Source organism: Equus asinus, chromosome 2 (assembly GCF_041296235.1).
Source record: "Equus asinus isolate D_3611 breed Donkey chromosome 2, EquAss-T2T_v2, whole genome shotgun sequence".
Lineage (NCBI taxonomy): Eukaryota > Metazoa > Chordata > Mammalia > Perissodactyla > Equidae > Equus > Equus asinus.
The window spans coordinates 101,320,188-101,340,798 of record NC_091791.1 but is presented as its reverse complement, the minus strand read 5'-3'; the positions used below and the strand labels follow the sequence as shown (position 1 = coordinate 101,340,798).

Genomic DNA, 20,611 nt, shown 5'->3' with positions numbered 1-20,611 from the left:
TTTTTGTCACAGTGAATGTGGCAGTGTGAACCAATTTGCAAGCTTCCGACAGGACTCTAGGAGTTTTTAGAGCACCAGGATTAGTATTCCCCTTCTCTGATTGAGTTTAAATCTTCATTACCAACTTCTGGAGCCATTCGGCCCACCTGTTTTACTAGTAATTAGTCCTTCCCAGAGCTTATATTACAAGACTTTTGCGGTCACCTGGAAATTAAATTTGGCTGTAAATTAAAGAGGCTGGAGGGTAACCTGAGAATAATATCCATAATATTAGCAAGGCTTTGTGTCTGGATGCACTTTTCACTCATTAACCTTATTGGAACCTATCAAATTAAACTGGGGAAGGAGAGAGGAGGACAACTAGGGCAGAGAGACTGGGTGTAAAGTTACAAACTCTGTAAGCAAAGCAGAGCCCTCGTAACGTTTCTAGCTTATTGTGGCTACTAAAAAGAAGTGGGGCATGTTTTAGCAAAGGGAAAAAGGATAATCTCAAGTGTGGCAATCACAGACAACTTATTCCCTCCAAAGTAAAAAGGTAATTATAGCTCAAGCCTAAATAAAAGACTGGCTCATGTCCTTTCTATAGACCTGGACAACACTTTGATCATATCAGGGCTTCACCAGGATCCATCCTAATTATGTGACTATAGAATTACACAAACATGTACTAGCCTTTCCTCCAACGCTGACTTGGAAACACAGGAGAGGAGGGCACAGAAGTCAAGGACTTCACCCCCAATCTCCTATGGCACATAAGGTGAACTAGATGCTCACCTATGATGGCTCAATGGGTGACCGCATCATTGATGGGGAAGAAAAAGAATCCAGAAAAAATGATCTCAAATTATATTACTCCCTCCTTTTTTTTTTTTTCCTTGTAATACACAAGCGATGATTCGCAAGAAAAATGTTAGAAAACGTTCACCATGGCTGGTACAGTCTTAGGAGACAATGCCCTGTACAGTCTCTCTTAAGGGTAGAATCAGAAGCAAGTCAACGGGAGACACCAGACTCAGCTGACTTCAGGGTTTACTGATTTGCTCTTTGTTTTGAATTTCGACTAGAATCTAAGGAGACAATCTGGAAACAGGAGAATCGAGGAGCAAAGGCACAGCTAAGAAGGTCTCTTACCTGGTCAACCCTGAAGTGGAGAGCTTCTCAGAGGGAAACACCCAAGTTACTCTGAATTTCAACATGGTGTTTCAAGCCAAGAGGCTGAGAGCTTCTGTGCTCTTAACAGCACCTCATTCCCATTTGAGAAATGCCAGTCTTCCCTACCAAACTTCCCTACCCAAACTGAAAAAGTCTCAGGCCCTGCAGTCCTGACAATTCGCTTGGGCGATCAGAAATTCTGGCTTCCTTCTGATCTTTTCACCGCTCTACAGCCTATGTTCCAGATGTGGGCAAGGTCAAGGTAAAGTCCACAACTTAAAACTCTGTCAAACGAACTCACCTACTAGTAGTCTTCTAAAGAAGACTGGTGAAGAAGGATATTGACATTAACCATCTGGCAGGAAAGACAGGCTACATTCTTAGAGGATTTTTTTTGTATGGTGGGCTCATTCTCACTGCCAGAACTAAAGCAGTCAGCCCAACAAGCACAGTCGTACAGAATCAAGGCAGCGTCATCCACTGGCAGTCCCAGCCTTGACCGTGTAGCATTTGGGCTTCCACCTCAAGGGTAACGAGAATGTTCTGCAGAAGAAGTGGGGCAACAATCACAGAGTTGACTAGCTACAGGTCAATGGCTTGAGATTTAGCTTCCACTTGTCCAAACACAAATACGTGGCCAGAGAAAAACGGAGCTGTCTTAAGTCTGAGCCCTCCCGGAGCAAAAAATCAAGACTGTCTAAAATGTGTACTTCTGAGAGGCTGGCTAGAGCCGAGAGAGAAACCTGCCCATTTCGCCAAGGAGTTGGAGGGGTCGAGGGCAGGAGCGCACCACCCACCTGTGACGGGTCTGTGACCCGCAGGGTTACTACGTCCTCACTGGTGTACTTGATAAACAGATGGTTTTCATCCAGAAGCTGCATCTTCCACATGCGCAGCTGCCGCAGTTGGTCAAAATACTGGAAGAAGCGCCTCTTGGCCATTGCGCTGCCATCCTGTTCTGCCCGGCGCCACAAGTAGACAAGCAGCCGGTGCTTCAGGGAGTTGATGAAGGGATCTCTGAAAGGATTGGCCATGCCTGTCTGACTGTCCCGCTGCACCTCAGGGAAAACCGCTGACACAGTGAGGAGGTCATCCTCATAGCAGAAGCGGCCAATGGTCCTCACATCAATGAAAGTGCCTTCAGGAGTCACCTGGAAGACATGGATGGTCTGCTGCTGCACCGACAAGATGGCCAGGATGTTTTTGTACAAGTACAGCCCTTGGTTGTGTGACAGGACCACTTTATCACACTTGAAGGTACGTGTGTCACATAAGCGGCCAGTGTGAAGGTCAATGATGTGGAGGGAATAGTCCTCCAGAGGGGACCGCGGGTTGGGGGTCACAGATTCACTGTTCCGATAGACCTCATAGAAAGGAGGGTGTGGCTCGTCGGGAAGGTAGGCTGCAGAGCCCACGATGACACACCGGCAGTCGTCAGTGAAGAGGCTGCACTCCCGGTTCAGGTGCTCGCCATTGGCCGCTACGTTGGTAATGTGCAGCAGGACAAAGAAGCGCTCAAAGAGCCGGCCGCGGATGTTGACTGACCGCTGGTCATTGCCATTGGACAAGATCTCCCCCTCATAGCCCTGCAGTAGGTCCTCGGCAGCCTGGCAGCCCTGGTACTCATAGATTTCGAGAGATGTCTGGTCTGAGGAGAAAGCAATAAAGTAGCGTCCATCAGGTGAGAATTTACGCAAGAAACAAGGAGGCTTTTCAACGTTGACGACTGTGAAGTTGGGGAAGACATTCTGGTGGAACTCTCGGACCTGATGCCAGTGGGTGCCCACCTTGCCTGAACTGATCCGCCGGCGTTCCAAGCGGTGAATGACGTTTTGGTTTTGGATTCTTCGAGGTTTGATGGTGGAAACATGATGATCCATCATCACATCTCTGCCTGGAAAGGTAAAGCAGAAGTCAAGAAAATAAAAGAAAATTTACCAAAACATAAATATACACAAGTCAAACAGATTTCTCTCTTATATTCTGGACCTATGAGCTCCCAAGATGACAATGATCAGCATTTCTCCTTCCCAGATTATAGTCAGCAAGGGATCCTGACATTTCTGAATCTAGAAACAGGTTTGAGGGAAGGACCTAATCCACTAGGAAGACCTTCAAAGCTTAGCTGTTGGGAATATTCAACAGAATAAACCTAGAACTGCACCCAGTTCGCTCAGTGCAAGAGTCATATTCAATGCACGTTCATTAAAAAAGATATTTATTGGGCTGTTAAGATGTCCATACCACCCCAAACAATCTATAAATTCAATGTAATCCCTATCAAAATCACAACAGCATTTTTTGCAAAAATAGAAAAAAACAACCTAAAATGCACATGTAATCTCAAGGGACCCCCGAACAGCCAAAATAATTTTGTAAACGAAGAACAAAGTTGGAGGACTCAGACTTCCTGATTTCAAAACATAGTACAAAGCCATAGTAACCAAGAAGGTGTGGTACTGGCATAAAGACAGACAATACAGCAATGGAATAGAACAGAGAGCCCAGAAATAAACCCTCATTTACGTAACCTGAGATTCAAGAAGTTCAGAGAACCCCAAACATGATAAATCCAAAAATATCCATCCCCAGACACATCATAGTCAAACTGAGAAAAAGTAAAACTCCTGAAAGCAACCAGGTAAACGACATATTACCTACAGAGGAACAACCATTCAGATGACTGTGGATTTTCATGAGAAACTGGAGGCCAGAAGGAAGCGGAACAATGGTTTTAAAGTGCCAAAAGAGCTGCCTCTTTTTCATTATTCAAATCTCAGCTAAAATAGCAACTCTTCAGAATTTTTCCCTATCTTACCTAAAGTAGTGCCTTTTTCCATCCACATCAATCTATCATTTTATCCTATTTTATTTTCTTCAGCCCTTTCTGAACTTATCTAACTTACTGGTCTACCTTTTCAGTATCTGTCTCCCCATTCCAGACCCCAGGGACTTTGTCTAACTCCTTGCTGAAACCCCAGGACCTAGGGAAGTGCTCATATGTTAAATAGATGAATGGAGCAACATTTGACATGGGCCTTGAAGGATAAAAAATTTACTAGACAAAGTAAAAGAGGAACATTCCAGAAAGAATACAGCTTAAAAAATACACTTGGAAAGAGCATGGCACGGCACACTTGGGAAACAGGATAATTCCAAGTGGTTAGAGCACAGGAAGCACAGAGTGACTGACACAAGAGAGCCTAGAAGAGCAGACGGGAGCCAGACTGGAAAATGCTTTGTACACTACCTCACACAAGCCACCACAGGTTTTAACCAAAGGAGTGACTGATTCAGTCTATATTTTAGAAATAAAAGCATACATACAATGTGTATTTATTTATATTCTGTCTCCTTCTAAAAGGGATTTGAAAGGCCTTATATAAGTATAGATATTATTGAATCAAGTTACAGATGTGCATACCTCTATGACTGGGCAAATCAAGTTTCTCAAACTGTTAGTCACACTCATTAATGGGGCCTTGAAATCAATTTAGTGGATATACTAATGGACATTTTAAAAACTGGAATCAAACAGAAAATACCAAACTGTATCACACATAGTAAGGGCAAGCACTGTTCTGTGAAACTTTTGTTTCAGTTACATATATGAGTTATATGTATTGGGTGAGGCTATAAAATATATTTCTACTGATCTAGACTGGAGCGAGAGACTGCAAACTACTGCCCTCAGGCCAAATCCAGCCTACCTGCCTGTTTCTGTAAATAAGTTTTTATCGGAACACAGCCAGATCCATTCATTTACCCATTGCCAATGGCTGCTTTTGCCCCACTAAGGCATAGTTGATTAGTTGAGACCAAAGACCACGTGGCCCACAAGCCTAACAAATTTACTATCTGGCCCTTTGCAGAAAAAGTCTGCCAACCTCTAATCTTGGGCACTGGTTCCCAGCTGGGGCAAGTTTGTAATATCTGGAGACATTTTTGGTTGTCATAACTCGGGAAGGAGGGGTGCTACGGGTGTCTGGCAAATAGAAGCCAGGGATGCTGCCAAACATCCTACAGTAAGCAGGACAGGCCCTCACATCTGGCCCAAAATGTCAACAGTGCTAAAGTTGAAAAACCCTGATCTGGAAAAAAGTCTGCACATATTTAACAAGAATGTCTGTAGCAGGACTGTTAGCAACAGCAAAAACTGACAACACTGCAAATGCCCATCAAGAGTAGACCAGATAAACTCATCCAGGCATATTCACACCGTGGAATCTTAGGAGCAATGAATTAATGCAATACAGTTACAAACAACAATACAGAGGAATCTCAGAGCACAATAGTGAACGAAGAAAGCAAGCTGCAGAATACACACAGTGTGATTCCCCTTACACAAGCTACAAACAATTTCTAGTTTAAGGATATGAATATATACGGTATACAATTACAAAAAGCAAAGGAATTATAAACATAAAATTCAGAATAGTGGTTACCTCTGAGGAAGTCAGAAATGCAATGGGAATCTGGGGACACAATGGCAACTCCAAGGGTACATTTTTTCTTAAACCAGCATTCATTGTACTGTCATCCTTTAAATTACATATATGTTTAAAGTATTATTTGTAAACAATCATTGTGAAGGGCAAACAAAGACAGGACAGTAAGATGAAGCCAGAGGTACACAGAAATGCACAGCATGAGGACCTGCAGAACCGGCAAGGCTGTCATTTGGACCTGACTTTCTCAGCAGACAGAACAAAGAGAGAAATGTCATCAGTTACAGAAACTGCACTGCAAATAAGATAAAAAACTTAACTGTTGCCTGGAAGAAGCAAGGCGCTTCCGAGCACTGCAGTTTAAAGGAAATCTCTCTCCCGAGCTCTCTCAAAGGACCTCTGCATGATTAGTGAGCAATTTCCTCCACATCTGAACAACAAATACAGCACTGAGTTTCACACAGCTACTCCTTGTAACAGTGACATTCTTGATGTGGCTATTTTGATACAGCCTAAAAAACACACTGTTAGAGTTTAAGCATTTTAAAATACCAAATAACATACAAAACGCCTCACTCAATCCCTGCCCAGGACGGCTCTGCAAGTGGCACCCAGCCACCAACTGAAGATGGGGGCTAGAGTCACAAAGGAAACCAGATTGCGAGGAAAGAAGCAGAGAAGGCCCAGCAACGGGAGAAAGAAGAGGCATTAGACCCCATCTAACAGACTACCCGCATACAACTGAGTCGGATAAAGTTTACTACAGCTGTCCAATCAGAAAGAGCCACTGACCGTTTTAAGCAAGGTAGATGCTTAATTCTAAGAAAATTCATGTACATTTTGAACAGTCCCATCTTTCATTCTGATTTGCCTTTTTAAGGGAAAGACACCAGTACTGGGGTGGAGTGAGAGGAGGAGTGGGATGAACAGAGATGAAGGCCTGTTAGCTTCAGCTCCAAACTGTACAGATAGTCTTCACTGAACTTCCCAACACTTCCCTCAGTGTGTTCTCTCTCCCTCTCCATTCATACATATATACACATACACACACATAATATTTTATATCACACAATTTTAGTTTTTAGAAATGGTGGAATTCTAAAAGTCTTTTTCAACTTGTTCTGTTATTGTTCTGATTATATAAATAATACATGCTCATAAAAATTCAAATATAGAAAAAGTACGTCATGAAAGTCCATTCTAGTCAGGGTGAGTATAAAAAGAGAGTTAGAGTAACTTAATTTTCCCCAAAAGCTGGCCCTCTACCAGTTTCCCCAGTCCAGTGAATGTCCCAGCTACTCACCTGCTAACAGGAACCAAAAATCTGAGACACCTTTCCCTCAGCCCCTACACCTGATCGGCCACCAAACTGGAGATTTTATCTCCCAAACAGTCCGCTAATCCTCCACTTCTTTCCATCACGACCTGCCAGCACTCTTATCCAAAGTTTTATAATTTCACATCTGCATTACTGCAACAGCTTCCTACCTGGTCTCCCTAACTTCACTCCTGTCCACCTCCAAAGCACTCAACAGCCAGAGGGATCTTCCCAAAATGCTTTTGTCATGATGTCCTTTCCCCTATGGACTAAAACAGATCATTATCGTCCCTTTGCTCTTAATGATATGGATCAAGATCCTTAACGTGGCAACCAGGTGCTCAAAGGTCTCCACTCAGCCTCTCCAGCCTCTTTTCCCACTGAACTCTAACCATTTCTTCAAGAGGCATCCTACCTCCTGGCCCAGAAGCTTTGCACTTGCACTTGCTGTTAACTTCAACCTAAGAAAGCTGTTCTCACTTTGCTGAGTTAAGTCCTATTTCAGATATCAGCCTAATCATGGCGTCCTAGAGAAGTCTTCCTTCACCTCCCCATTAGACAAAATACCAACTTATTAGCACACCTGTCCTTCATACTACTTTTGACACTTGCAACTTTGTCTCTGCATTTTAGTTATGCCTATGGCACCCGATGGTGAGCTCCTACACAAACATGACATTCTGTATGCCCATCACTGTATCTGCCCACCCTCCCTGAACTTGGACCTGCCTCATGCCAAATTCGTTGCCAACTCAGGCATCCTGTACCTAGAATGCATTTCCCTTGGCCCTGCATAACTTCTCAAGGTGCGGCTTCCTTGAGGAAGTCTTCCCCGACCGTTCCATCCAAAACAGAGCTCCCCACTATTTCTTCTGTCTGACTTCTCCATAGTAACGGTCACAATGTGAATATGTACGTTTCCTTGCATGGTGATGCGTTTAACGACTGACTCCCTGACCGAAGCGTACTCTGCAGACACGAAGGAATCATGTCAACATCGGTCACCTCGGTGTTCTCAGAGCCCAGATCGGGGGCTGGCCCACCGTGCGCCTTCAGCACGTTATGCACGGAACGAAAGAAAAAAGCCCGGCTGCATGGGGCCACTAGCTCACTGTGGGCTACTAAGCAAGCCCTTTTCCCTTGGCTGGGTCTCAGTTTCCCCGCGGGAGCAGGTGCACACATGCCTCAACTCCTTGCCACGGCTTCCAAAACGGGAAGGGGAGACCAAGGGGCGGGCACACACGCCCAAGGGGGCGCCCCCGGAAAGAAAAGCCCCATTGGGGCGGGGCCTCCATGGGAAGAGAATTCGGAGTGAGGGCGGGGGCTGGGGACCCTCGGCGTCATGCGGGGAGGGGGCAGCCCCATGGCGGTCTCCCGAGGAGGCCTCGGGGAAGGCCTGACGGGCTTGGAGGCTGGGCCAAGGAAGGAGACTTCCTCACCTGTCCGGTCCGGGCTCACATGGCTGGGGAAAGGGTCCCCCAGGCCTGCTCCGCGCGCGCCTACCCCGGCCCCGCCCCCGCCATGCCTCAGGACCCGGCGCCGGCGGCCGCAGGCCCCCGCTTCCGCTAGGCACCGGAAGTGCGGCGCAGCGAGACGGGAAGTGAGGAGAGCGCGGCGCCGACCAGCCGGCCCTGAGAGACGGTGCAGCGTACCCTGGTGCCCGGAAGGGAATCGGAGCCCCAGTGGCTGAAAGGAAAAATCAACCCGGCGGCGAAACCTGGGCGCCTCCGTGATCTCCTTATGGCAGTGTCTCAGCACCTGCTGGGCACGTTTGCAAAAACGAATAAGAACTAATTTTTCACTCTTGATTAGATGCGCCATTTCATCAGCTGAGAAACTATCGGCTTCCTGCTGTCTCCTCCTAGACTGTGAGCGCTTTGAGTACCGGGCTGTATTCATCTCTAAACACTCGCCTAAAACATTTGCCGACACAGTGGATGCACAGCAAAAGCTGCTTGCGCCGAATTAATCCCACAACCCTTATTTGCTTGACTTCCACTTCTGTGATCTCATTCAGTTCTTACAAGCTGGTTCCTCCTTGAAAGCCTTTGCTTTGTCTTATCTCTGAGCAGTCTGCCCCCAAGTTTTCCCGCCTCAAACTCTTTGGGATCGTTAAGGTCTCAGCGCAAATGTCACCTCTCCAGAGGACTTCCCTGACCCTTCTCATCCCACGCCATCACGCTATTTCTCATAGCGCTCATCGCTATCTGATACTACCCGGGGTTTTGTGTGTGTGGTGCGTGTGTTCAAATTTCTTCCTTTGTTCTGTTGCCCTTCCCCCTACTAGAATGTAAACCCCGAAAAAGCAGGGGTTTTGTCTTGTTATCCTCACCAAGAACAGGGTTTGTCAATAAAGATTCAATCCGTGAGTGAATGGCTCTGCCCATAGGGTTCACAGCAACTCTGTGAGGAAGGAATGTTTATTGGCTTTTACAGATGAGCAAACTGAGTTCAGGAAGGATAGTGACTTGGAGACATAGCATGGCTAAGAGGAAACAGCGTGGGTCCTTGGCCCAGCCTTGACATTTCCAGACTCAGCGTTCTCAGGTACTGACTTAGCGTCTCCATGTCCTCCTCTGGGAAATGGAGATTGTACGTGCCTTGTAAGGTTATTGAAAGAATGAGAGGTATTTACTTAAAGTGCAAAGCACAGAGCCTGGAATGTGGTAGATGCTCAGTAAATTGTTGGTGTTATAATAACCCGAGATCAACTCCCTTACTACGATGATGAGATTGAGACCCCCAGGAGGGACATGACTTGTGGCAAGTTCATGCTTGTACAAGCGGCAGAGCTGAGACTATGACCCAGGATTTCCATCTGCCCTTTTCCAGGGTTCTCTCCTCCATGTTCAAATTCTGACTCTACCCTTTGGGTTCCTACATGATTTTAGGCAATTCACCCACCCTCTCCAAGTCTGTTTTCCCTTATCTAAAATTGGGCAACGTTCTGACTTGGTTATTGGAGAGATGAGATGGGAGAACGTCATTTAAATTATCAAATGCTGCCCAAATGGAAATGTTTGAGGCCTGCCACCTCTGTGCTAGGACTGGGAATCGAAACGTGGGGTGTCATCAGTGCCAGTTATTGAAGAATAAGCAGTACAATATCATTCCAGTGTGGTTGTGGTGTTGGTCAAGAGACAAAGAGAAAGGAACCAGCTTCAGAAAGAAGCTCTACCCTATCTCACATCACATACAAAAAATTAATTCAAAATGGATCAAAGGCTTAAATATAAAGGCTAACCTGTAAAACTTTCAGAATAAAACATGAGCTTAATTATTTGTGACCTTGGATGGGGCAATGGTTTCTTAAACATAACACCAGAATGACAAGCAACCAAAGGAAAAAACAGATAAGTTGAACATCATCAAAATTAAAAAACTGTTGTGTAAAAAGACACTTAAGAGAAAGTGAAAAGATAACCCACAGAATGGGAGAAAATAACTGCAAATCCTATATCTGGTAAGAGTCTAGTATCAAGAATAGAAAAAGAACTCTTACAACTCAACAACAAAAAGACAACCCAGTTGAAAAATGGCCAAAGGATATGAATAGACATTTCTCCAAAGATATACAAATAGCCAATAAACACACGAAAAAACATCATTAGTCATGAAGGAAATGCAAATCTAAACGACAACAAGATACCACTTCACAGCCCGTAGGGTGGCTATAATCTAAAAAGAAAAAAAAGTGAAATATGTGGTGAGGATGTGGAGAAATCGGAATTCTCATACGTCACTGGCGGGTGGCATAGTGCAGTCACTGTGGAAAACCGTTTAGCAGTTCTGTGCTTAACATAGAGTTACCGTATGACCTAGAAATACCACCTTTAGGTACATAATCAAGAGAAATGAAAACATGTCCACATAAAAACTTGTACACAGATGTTCATAGCAGTATTATTCATAATATCTAGGAAGTGGACACAACCCAAATGTCCATCGATGGGTGAATGGTTAAACAAAAGTTGTATATCCCTATGATGGAACGTTAGTGTGTCGTAAAAAGGAAGGGAGTGCTGATATGTGCTGTACCATTAACGGACCTTGAAAATATTATGCTAAGTGAAAGAAGCAAGACATAAAAGGCCACATGTTGTATGACTCCATTTACATGAAACATCCAGAATCCATAGAAACAGAAGCAGCTTGGTGGTTGCCAGGAGCTGAGGGAAAAGAGGAATAGAGAACGATTGCTAATGGGTACAGGGTATCTTTTTGCAGTGATGAAAAGGTACTGGAATTAGGTAATGGTGATGCTTGCACACTTCCACGAATATGCTAAAAGCCACTGAATTGTACCCCCCCTTTTTTTTTGGTGAGGAAGATTGGCCCTGAGGTAACATCTATTGCCAATCTTCCTCTTTTTGCTTGAGGAAGGTTGTTTCTGAGCTAACATCTGTGCCAGTCTCCCACTATCTTGTAAATGGGATGCCGCCACAGCACAGCTTGATGAGCCCTGCGAGGTCCACGCTAGGGATCCAAACCTGCAAACTGTGGGCTGCCAAAGTGGAGTGCACAAACTTAACTACTATACCACCAGGCTGGCCCCATGAACTGTACATTTTTAAATGGCAAATTTTATCATATGCAGATTATATCTCAAGTACAAAAAAGGAAGGAGCTCTAAATTTCAGGTTGTCCCCAGCTCCACAGCTGGGGTGGTCTGTGGCGCCAGGTCTGGGTGGGTTGCAGGCTTCCCTTCTCTGTTCAGCAGGTCGGATGCTGCCCCTCTTAACAGGGCTTAGTCTAACATGCTCTCGCCCTGTCCACAGCCCTCCATTACCCACTCCTGCCCACCATGGGGAGGCAGGACTTTCTCCAGCTCCTCTGATTTCTTCCAGGAGAGCCTTCCCCATGGAGTGGAGTGGTTTAGACCAAAAGCATTCTGGGACATTGCGTGCATCATACTTTTCTCTCTACTTTTGTATATGTTTGAAATTTTCCATAACAACAACAACAACAAAAGCTGAAATTCCCCTGCAGCCTGTGGGGCACCCAAGCAGCTCGTGTATCACTTCACTGATAAGCTCGCTCTCATGCTAGCCCTACGAGAAGAGAGAGCAATGGGGGGAACTCCCTCCCCTGGGGTGTAGACCATACTTCCCAGTTCCTGGCATGCCACTGCATGGGATAACAGGAGAATGGGGGCTGTGACTTCCCTTCTCTCCTGACCCTTGGCTTGTGAGTTTTCTCCAAGTGCCCATTCCTTAATAAAAGGAGGAGGTTTGCCATGAGACTGGGTTAGTTCAGCCTCCAATATTTCCTACCAACAAGTTACTTAACCTATCTGTACCCCAGTTTCACCATCTGTAAAATGGAGCTAATAATTGCAGCACCTATAGCAAAGAGTCAGTGGGGAATAAAATTAGTTCTTGCAGAGCCAGCCCTGATGGCCTAGTGGGTAAAGTTCGGCATGCTCCACTTTGGCAACCCAGGTTTGGTTCCCAAGCATGGAACCACCCCACTGTCAGTAGCCATGCTGTGGCGACAGCTCACATAGAAGAACTAGAAGGACTTACAATCAGAATATACAACTATGTGCTCGAGCTTTGGAGAGGAAAAAAAAAAAGAGAGAGGAAGATTGGCAACAGACGTTAGCTCAGGGTGAATTTTTCCCAGAAAAAAAATTAGTTATTGCATGTAAACCTCTTAACATTTTCTGGCACATACTTAGCCTCAATAAATGTTAACTCTTAATTTGGTTCTTATCATGCTGGACCACCTTGTCCTGGAATCTTGCAGGTTTGTCTCCTCAATGAGACGTACATTCAGGATGAAGACTCTGTTTCACACGCCCATGTTCCCACCCCAGGCTCACAGATCTAAATTCTCCATGAACATCAGCTCCATCCTGCATTCCTGCCACTGGCTTGTTGTGTGGCCTTGGCAAGTCATTTTTCTGTCTGCTTTCCCATCTGTGGAATAGGTACACTGCAAGGTTGGGGAGCCGTGGTGTTTGCGAAAGACCTGTTTTACACAAATTTGTAAATTAAATAAATATTCTATGAATACGGTTATGCACAACTTTTAATTACACAAATAATACATGAACACAGTACCCTTGGAAAACTGCAAATAATATAGAAATAGAGTAAAAAGTGGATCGTTCACATCCTCAACCCCACCCCTCTCACTGTAGCAATTGTCTTTCTATGCATTATTGACATAAACGAGTGAACACACACAGAGATTTATAGATAGGCTTTTGCTTCACTTTTTTCTTGACCCATGAATGAATATTGACTTACATATTGTTCTACAACCTGCTCTGTCCATTTATCAATGTATTTTGGAGACTCTTCTATGTTAGCACGTGGAGCTCTCACTCATCCCCACTATTCCCCATGAATGTCCCAGGATTTAACTATATGCCTATTTATGGGCACGTGGCTGTCTTCTAATTTTCACCTTTACAAGCTGCCTCGATGAATAATCTGCTATATACATCTTAGGGCACAAGTATAAACATATGTCATATATTTAACAGTTAAATTACTAGGTCAAAAGTTAGGCACTTAAAAGTTTTAACAGATAATGCTAATTAATAGAGAATGCTAATTACAAAAAGATTGTACCAATTTGCACTCTTATGTCTCCACATCCTTGCCCTCACTATATATCATCCATCTGTCTTATTTTTGCAGGTTGCTAACAAAAGATGCTATTTCATTGTTTTAATTTGGATTTTCCTGATCACTAATAAGATTGACTTTTCTTTTTCAGATGTTTATTAGCCACTTTCATATTTACTATGTGTTGCTTTTACATATCCTTTGCCCATTTTTTTTTTTAAGATTTTATTTTTTTCCTTTTTCTCCCCAAAGCCCCCCGGTACATAGTTGTATATTCTTCATTGTGGGTCCTTCTAGTTGTGACATGTGGGACGCTGCCTCAGCGTGGTCTGATGAGCAGTGCCATGTCCGCGCCCAGGATTTGAACCAACGAAACACTGGGCCCCCTGCAGCAGAGTGCACGAACTTAACCACTCGGCCAAAGGGCCAGCCCCCTTTGCCCATTTTTTTACTGGGATATTTTTTCTTATTGATTTATAGGAGCTTTCTAAATATTCTGGACATGGATCCTTTGTTAGGACTGCAAACATTTTCTCCCTGTGTGAGGCTTGTCTTTAATTTTTAACTTTATTTACAGTGATGTCTTTAAAATGCTCTGACTTCCCATTCCTGTTCTTGTTATTTGTCGATTTAATGTCCAGCGTGGGGAGGCCGTCATACTGTGCTTCTTGGAAAATCTGCTAGTGGTAAAGGAGGATTAAGGTACTCTCCCTCCCTGCCTTTTCCAGGAAGCGGGTTTCATTTCATTCTTCCAGCTGTTACTGCTGTCAGAGTGTGATGGGGTTAAAAAGGCAGCCAGAAGCAAGACCATGTCTGCCTTGCAGATCTTTGCAAGGACTTTGCCTTCAATTCAGAGTGAAATAAAAAGCCATGGGAAGGCTTTGAGCAGAGGACTGGCATAAGCAGCCTTATGTTTTAGAAGCTTCACTCTGGCTGCCAGAGGGAGAGGGAACATTGAGAGACTAGCCAGGAGACTGTAAGAGTCCAGGCAAGAGATGATGGCAGCCTGGATTGGCGTGATAGAGGTGGAGGTGGTAACAAGTGGTCAGATTTGGGATATGTATTGAAGACAGAGTTAAATGGATTAGATAAGTGGTGTGAGAGGGAAAAAGGGAAGACACAAGGATGTCCCTAGGTATTTAGCCTAAGTAATTGTGAACGCTTTCACTCAGAAAGTAATAGAGGGGCAAGCCCAGTGGCTGAGTGGTGAAGTTCACGCGCTCCCCTGTGGCGGCCCAGGGTTTCGCCAGTTCGGATCCTGGGCGCGGACATGGCACCACTCATCAGGCCACACTGAGGTGGCATCCCACATTCCACAACTAGAAGGACCCACAACTAAAAATATACAACTATGTGCTGGAGGGAATTGGGGAGAAAAAAAGCAGAAAAAGAAAGAAGATTGGCAACCATTGTTAGCTCAGGTGACAATCTTTAAAAAAAAAAAGAAAGTAATAGAATATTTGGATTGGGCTATGTTTGAAGTCAGTTCCATGAGGACAGGGACCATTTCTGGTTTGCAACTACTGATCCCTGAAGCCTAATACAGTGCCAGGCACACAGCCCCTCAATAAAGATGTGTTGAATGCTGTGTGCACGCAAGGCAGTGCCTCAGTGGGGCAGTCTCCAAGCAGGTTTTATATCCATGGCTCTTCAGCCTGCCTCTCCCAGACATTCCATCTTCTAATTCCCCACCACTCCCTCCCATCATTCTCTCACCCTGGGAAGAGCACTAGGTCATGGGCCCCCGCTGCACCCCCATACTCCTGCCTCCTTTGTCCCTCTCAGGAGTCCCTGTGCATACAGGGTCCCCAAGGGAGTAATAGGGAGGAGGCCTGAAGGACGTGAGAGCTTTCTCTCCACTCGCTCTAGTCCTCCTGCGGCTCTTCTGCCAAGGCTTTTAGCAGCTCTGCTCACTACCTGCATTAGCCACGAGAGGAAAAGATGGGAACAAAAGCAGGATGAGAAGCTCTTGTTCTTTCTCCCTTGCTAGAAGAGGCTGGCAGACCTCTTTTCACCTCTATTTTCAGTGGCAGACATGTCTTCCCCTCAGTATTATACCACCACCTCATCACCATCATCATCATCATCACCATCATCAATCCTTTCATCAAAATAATTTCAATTGCCATTAAGTACCTATTTACTGAATGCCAGACCCCATGTCAATCATTTTGCCTACATTATCTCATCCGTTCCCTGGACGGCCCTGTGAGTTAGGCATTATTATTCCCACCTGACAGACGCGGAAACCGAGGCTCGGTTTTACTTGACCCTCTTTTGGATCCCCCACTCTATTCTTGCTTTCCGAGGCTCACTCCATAATAAGTTCTTTATTTCTACTTGCAGGAAATGCTCCATTTTTGCTTGTAGTTCCTCAGCCCTCAGATTTCAAATCCAAATCCTTAACCACTGTCTGGAGATATATCTTCCCTCCATGCTCTTGGTTACATTCTTCCTGCCCCAAGAGTGGTTTTTCTTTCTCTTTGGTGACCCTGCAGCCTTCAGTCTTTCCCAGACAATCTTCCCACTGGCCTCTGGCACCTGTAACTTAGTGCTCGGGCAATGGGATGAGTTTTTTTCTGCTTGGTTTGGGGGAAAAGAATAAATTCCAGAGGAAGAACATGGCAGCAGCTGTTCGAAGCTTTTAGGATTTTACCCATTTCTTGCCAAAAATCACACACACACACGCACAGCTTTCTCTTGGCTTGGAAATGTTTAGGGAGAATTGCTCTTGTTCACATGGCAGAGAAGAAAAGTATGGGCTTCAGACTGAGACTGACTTGGGTTTGAACAGGCCATCCCTTGCTGTGCTGAGCTGGGATGCCCGGGGAGCAAGAATGAGCCTAAAATCTAGTTCTTGCTGGCTCGGCCAAGCCTTGGAGCCCTGGCTTGGGGCTGCACAAGCCGGAGAAGGAGTTTACCCAGAGGAGTTGCCTTTTTTGCAGTAATTCACTCAGCAAGGGAGCCTTGTCCTAATTCACACAAAGGTGCCTTATGGTGGCAGCAGCCGTGACTCAAATCTCGCGTACGCCCTATGCTAGCAGTGCGACAGGAGACAGATAACTCCACCTCTCTGTTCTGTTCAGCCAAATCCTTTTAGAACGCTGGATCTGTGCCAGGCGCTGTGCTGGGCGTGGCAGGACCAGTGTAGATAAGCCATGATTCCTGCCTCAGAGAAGCCTTCCGTCTGGCTGGAAAGACCCTCACAAACAGCTAACTTTGATACAAAGTGGTGAGCTCAGTTGGAGGTCTGTGCAGGGAGGGTGGATGGGCACTTAACCCAGCACTTCAAGAACAGACGCTACAGAAGATGCTGACCGGAAGCTGGGGACGGTGCTCCAGGCAATAGGAACCATAGGAACCGCCCCGGCCAGGTATGAGATAAAAAACAGCAGCGTCTACAGGGAACAAAGGGCAGTTTGGTGTTATGGAAGTGCAAAGGGTAAGGTGGCAGTAGCAGGAGAGAGGGATAAAGGCTCTGCGGCTTACTTTTCTCATCTCTAAAGCAGGGATAACAGTATTATCTCAAACAGTGCTAGATCCAATCAGGTATTCAGTCAACAATCACTTCCATGCCCAAGTAGACTGGAAATTTCTCAAAGGTAGCTCCCTTGTCTTAAAATTGCATCTACAGCCACGCCTCGCCTGGGCACTGTGCTGAGAATAAAGTCTGTGTTAAATAAGTAGTTTTTGATTGTCGTGTGCCTAGTACGTAGTAGAGGCCTAAAAAGCGTTTGTTGAAAGAGTGAATGAATGAATGAAGCCAGACCTGAAGTCTGGTGCCCTCCTCCTGCTAGATGTGCCTGGGATCGTGGGCTGGAGGGAGGTCTTCAGAGAGCAGGGAGACACAGCGGCACCTTCTTCCCAGAGGTAGAAGCTGCTTCGACCACAGAGCAAAGCCCTATAGAGCATGCCCCTTAAACCGGGGTCCCCGGGTGCCTCGGGGCTGTCCTGTTCCGCCCTCCACTCTCAGGGGCTGGACAAGGAAGGATGGCTGAGGTGCAAGCGGCTGGAGCAGGGGTGCAGGCAGAGCTCCTGGAAAACGATTGCTCATGTCGCTTGCTGGAGAAGAAAGGAAGAGCTGGGGGCCCAGGGGGCAAAGCCCAGGGAACATAAAAGTCTTCACTGCAGGAAAAAGCACTCTTCTTCCCGTGAAGGCAATGAAATTAGAGGTAATTGTGAGACACAGAGATTCGATCAAACCTAGAGAGGCTATCAGGTGAGGGGGGCCAGGACCGGCTGGGGAGATGGAACAGCTGGTCCTCCCCTCCAGCGCCGGTAATCGCCCCTCTGTTATGACGATTAAACAAACAGTCCTTTGTGGCCCCACACCGGCTCTGCCCTGTAATGGGGGCAGCTGGGACGGCTGGAGGAGTGGGGGTGGCCTGGCCACCCACAAGGCATGAGCCTCCTCCCAACCACCACCCCACGCCTGGGGTCTGGGAGTCCAAGAACTGTGGAGTTGGGACCTGCTTGGAGGCAGAAGGCTAACAGGGGTGGCTAAGCTAGGATTGACCTCCTGTCCACCTGTAGGCCACAGGCCACCAGAGGGCCTGGGAGGAGCCTGGAGGCAATCCGTGGGGAAGGGACACGATGGTCTCTCCTTCCCTTTCCCCCTATTGTCCTTCCTTTCACCCACGGAGGATCCAGGGTGAGTAACTCACACTGTAAAACAGAGAATGGTGTGTGGAAGGGGATGGTTAGGGAAGCCCAGGGCCCTGTGGATACACACAGCAGGTGGCAGCTAGCCCAAGTGTTCCTTAGTTAGGGACTTCAAGAAAAAGTGATGTCCAACTAGGTCTGGTGCACGGCTGTGGGGGAGGAGACAGCAGAAAGAGATGGTAGGCAGGAAAAAGCCCAAAGCAAGAGACACCTTCCAGAACATGTGTTTCACTTGGGGAGGCAGGTTTTGAAGGAGGTTGATGAAGCTGCAGAACCAAGGATAAGCAACTTGGAGGAGAGACCAGGAATTACAATGAGAACCATCCGTACCAAAATGTTCATTCCAATAAGAATGCTTCACAGCGGGGGAATAACTAAGAAACTCCGTACAGCCCACCAGGAATATTAGGCAGCTTCCAAAGCCAATGGTAATGACAACTACATCATAACGTTTTATAAGCCGATGATGAACCAAGTGACAAAGTAGGACCCAAATTGCATATACACCAAATCTGAAAGGTTTTAACAAAAACGTATGTGAGGAACAATGCCTAGAAGGAAATATGACAAACGGTTGTGTCTGGGTAAGAGATAATGGGTGGTGTTTCTTTGCTCACATTTTTTTTTCATGAATTATTTTTATGATTTTCACAAACTAAAAATGTTAGAGGTGAAGTTGGGAACAACATAACCATCTTCCAGGAGAGCACTGGTTAAATAAATGAAGGAGGAGCATCAGGCAGTGATTAAAAGTCTGCCATGAGTCTTTGTGTCGACTGGAAAGAATATTCATGACTGTTGTCAACTGCAAGCAGAATGCAGAGTGTGGACTCATTTTAGGGGGAGAAAATGTTTACATGGATAATAAAAAGTCAGCAAGTTTATCCATTGATCTGTTGACAACGGTTATTCCTGGGAAGAGTAACAAACAGAGATTCGCTTTCTACCTTATACACATCTCTGTTTTTTAATTTATAACGAGCATTTTTATTTTAATAATCGGCAAAACCAGTATAGATATTTATACTTAAAGTATTTGAAATAAAACACAAATAACAGCAAAAAAATGGTAGGTTGATAAAAATCCTGAGTTTTCAAGCTGCTTATAACCCCCTTTTCCCTCAGAATAATCCCGTCGTGGCCCGAGCATCTCAGCAAGGACCAATTATGTTTCTTCGTCCTACAGCCGGGAGACACTGCGTTCTGCTAACTCAGTTCAGCTCGATGAGCTCTTACGTGAGTGTCTTCCATGCACAAGTCACCCAACTAGGCACTGTGGGTGGGGCTCATGGGGAGGAGACACAAAAAGAACAAGATGAGGGGGCTGGCCCAGTGGCGCAGCAGTTAAGTTCAAGGGCTCCGCTTGGGTGGCCCGGGGTTCGCAGGTTTGGATCTTGGGCACGGACCTATGCTCCGCTTATCAAGCCATGCTGTGGCAGGCATCCCACATATAAATCAGAGGAAGATGGTCACAGATGTTAGCTTGGGGCCAGTCTGCCTCAGTGAAAAGAGGAAGATTGGCAGCAGATGAGTCCCTGTCCTCAGTTTGACTAGAGTCTGGGGCTGGGAGAGGAAATTCTGCTGGAAAGAATAGCTTGGGGACCTTCTGGAGTCTCCGCTGCCTGGCCTTGGTCTGCAGGGACATGAGTGATGGGAGAGGCTGGACCATCCTTCCAGGTGATGAAGGCCCAGGCCAGGAGGTGTATCCAGGGAGACCCCTCCCCTTGACCCCCAGACCTCTCTTAAGGGTGGCAGGCAGGGAGCAGGCTGGTTGACCCCTCCCCTGATGCCCAAAAGAAGAATGTCCTCTTGACCAAGTAGTTCTCAACCACAGCTGCCCAATGAATGCAACCAGGGAGCTTTAGAAATTCGGAGCCCTGAGTCCCATCCCCAAATATTCCGACTTAATTGATCGGGGGTATGGCTGGTGGCATGGGGACATTTCGGAACTTTCAGGGGGTCCTAAAGTGTCATGGAGTTTGAGAACCACTGCTCTAGAGCACCATCAAACATAGCAGGAGCCCCAGGGCCTGTACCCAGACAAGCTGTCCCACCTCCTTCTGGAATAGATGCCAAGCAGCTGGCCACTCTCTTTATCAGACTCTGAGTTTGGAGCTTTTCTGGGAAGTGACAACCTCGTCCTCTGCAGCATCGAGAGTATTCAGCAACTTCTTCTCAGTATTACCATCACTTTCTACCCTCCGGAAATTTGTTAATCACTTAATCCACTGTTGATCCCTCTTCCTGTTTTCCTCGTCGTTATGAGTCTATTTCCTGCTGTGCATTGCGGCCGTCACCATGGGACTTTGAGAGGGCAGGAGGAAGACACGTGTTCAGAGAGCCACCTCCACCTGGCGGCTCCTTTCTGTCTTTTATGGAGCAGAGGTGCTGGGAAGGCTTGTGACCCTGGGACATCCAGCCTCCCTAGTTCCCAGTAATTGAATCTAGGAAAA

The 20,611-nt window shown here is 46.1% G+C and overlaps 1 protein-coding gene across 4 annotated transcripts in view; it reads right to left on the bottom strand.

Annotated features, from left to right (window-relative positions):
• The window catches only part of DET1 (DET1 partner of COP1 E3 ubiquitin ligase), a 32,313-nt gene extending 23,811 nt beyond the window's left edge, over nt 1–8,502 (bottom strand). The window contains exons 1-2 of one of the 4 annotated variants that reach the window (XR_011497305.1): nt 8,358–8,489; nt 1,950–3,046 (exon numbers count right to left, since the gene is read on the bottom strand). Coding sequence is in view for 3 of the 4 variants with exons in the window: in XM_014842543.3 (XP_014698029.3) it covers nt 1,950–3,035 (1,086 nt within the window). In the remaining variant the exon portion in view is untranslated. Of the gene's footprint in view, nt 1–1,949; nt 3,047–5,920; nt 6,026–7,088; nt 7,585–8,357 lie in introns of those variants that run through there. The other 3 variants (XM_014842543.3, XM_070495610.1, XM_070495613.1) reach the window with 3 other exon arrangements.
• Between the last annotated feature and the right edge of the window lie 12,109 nt (nt 8,503–20,611).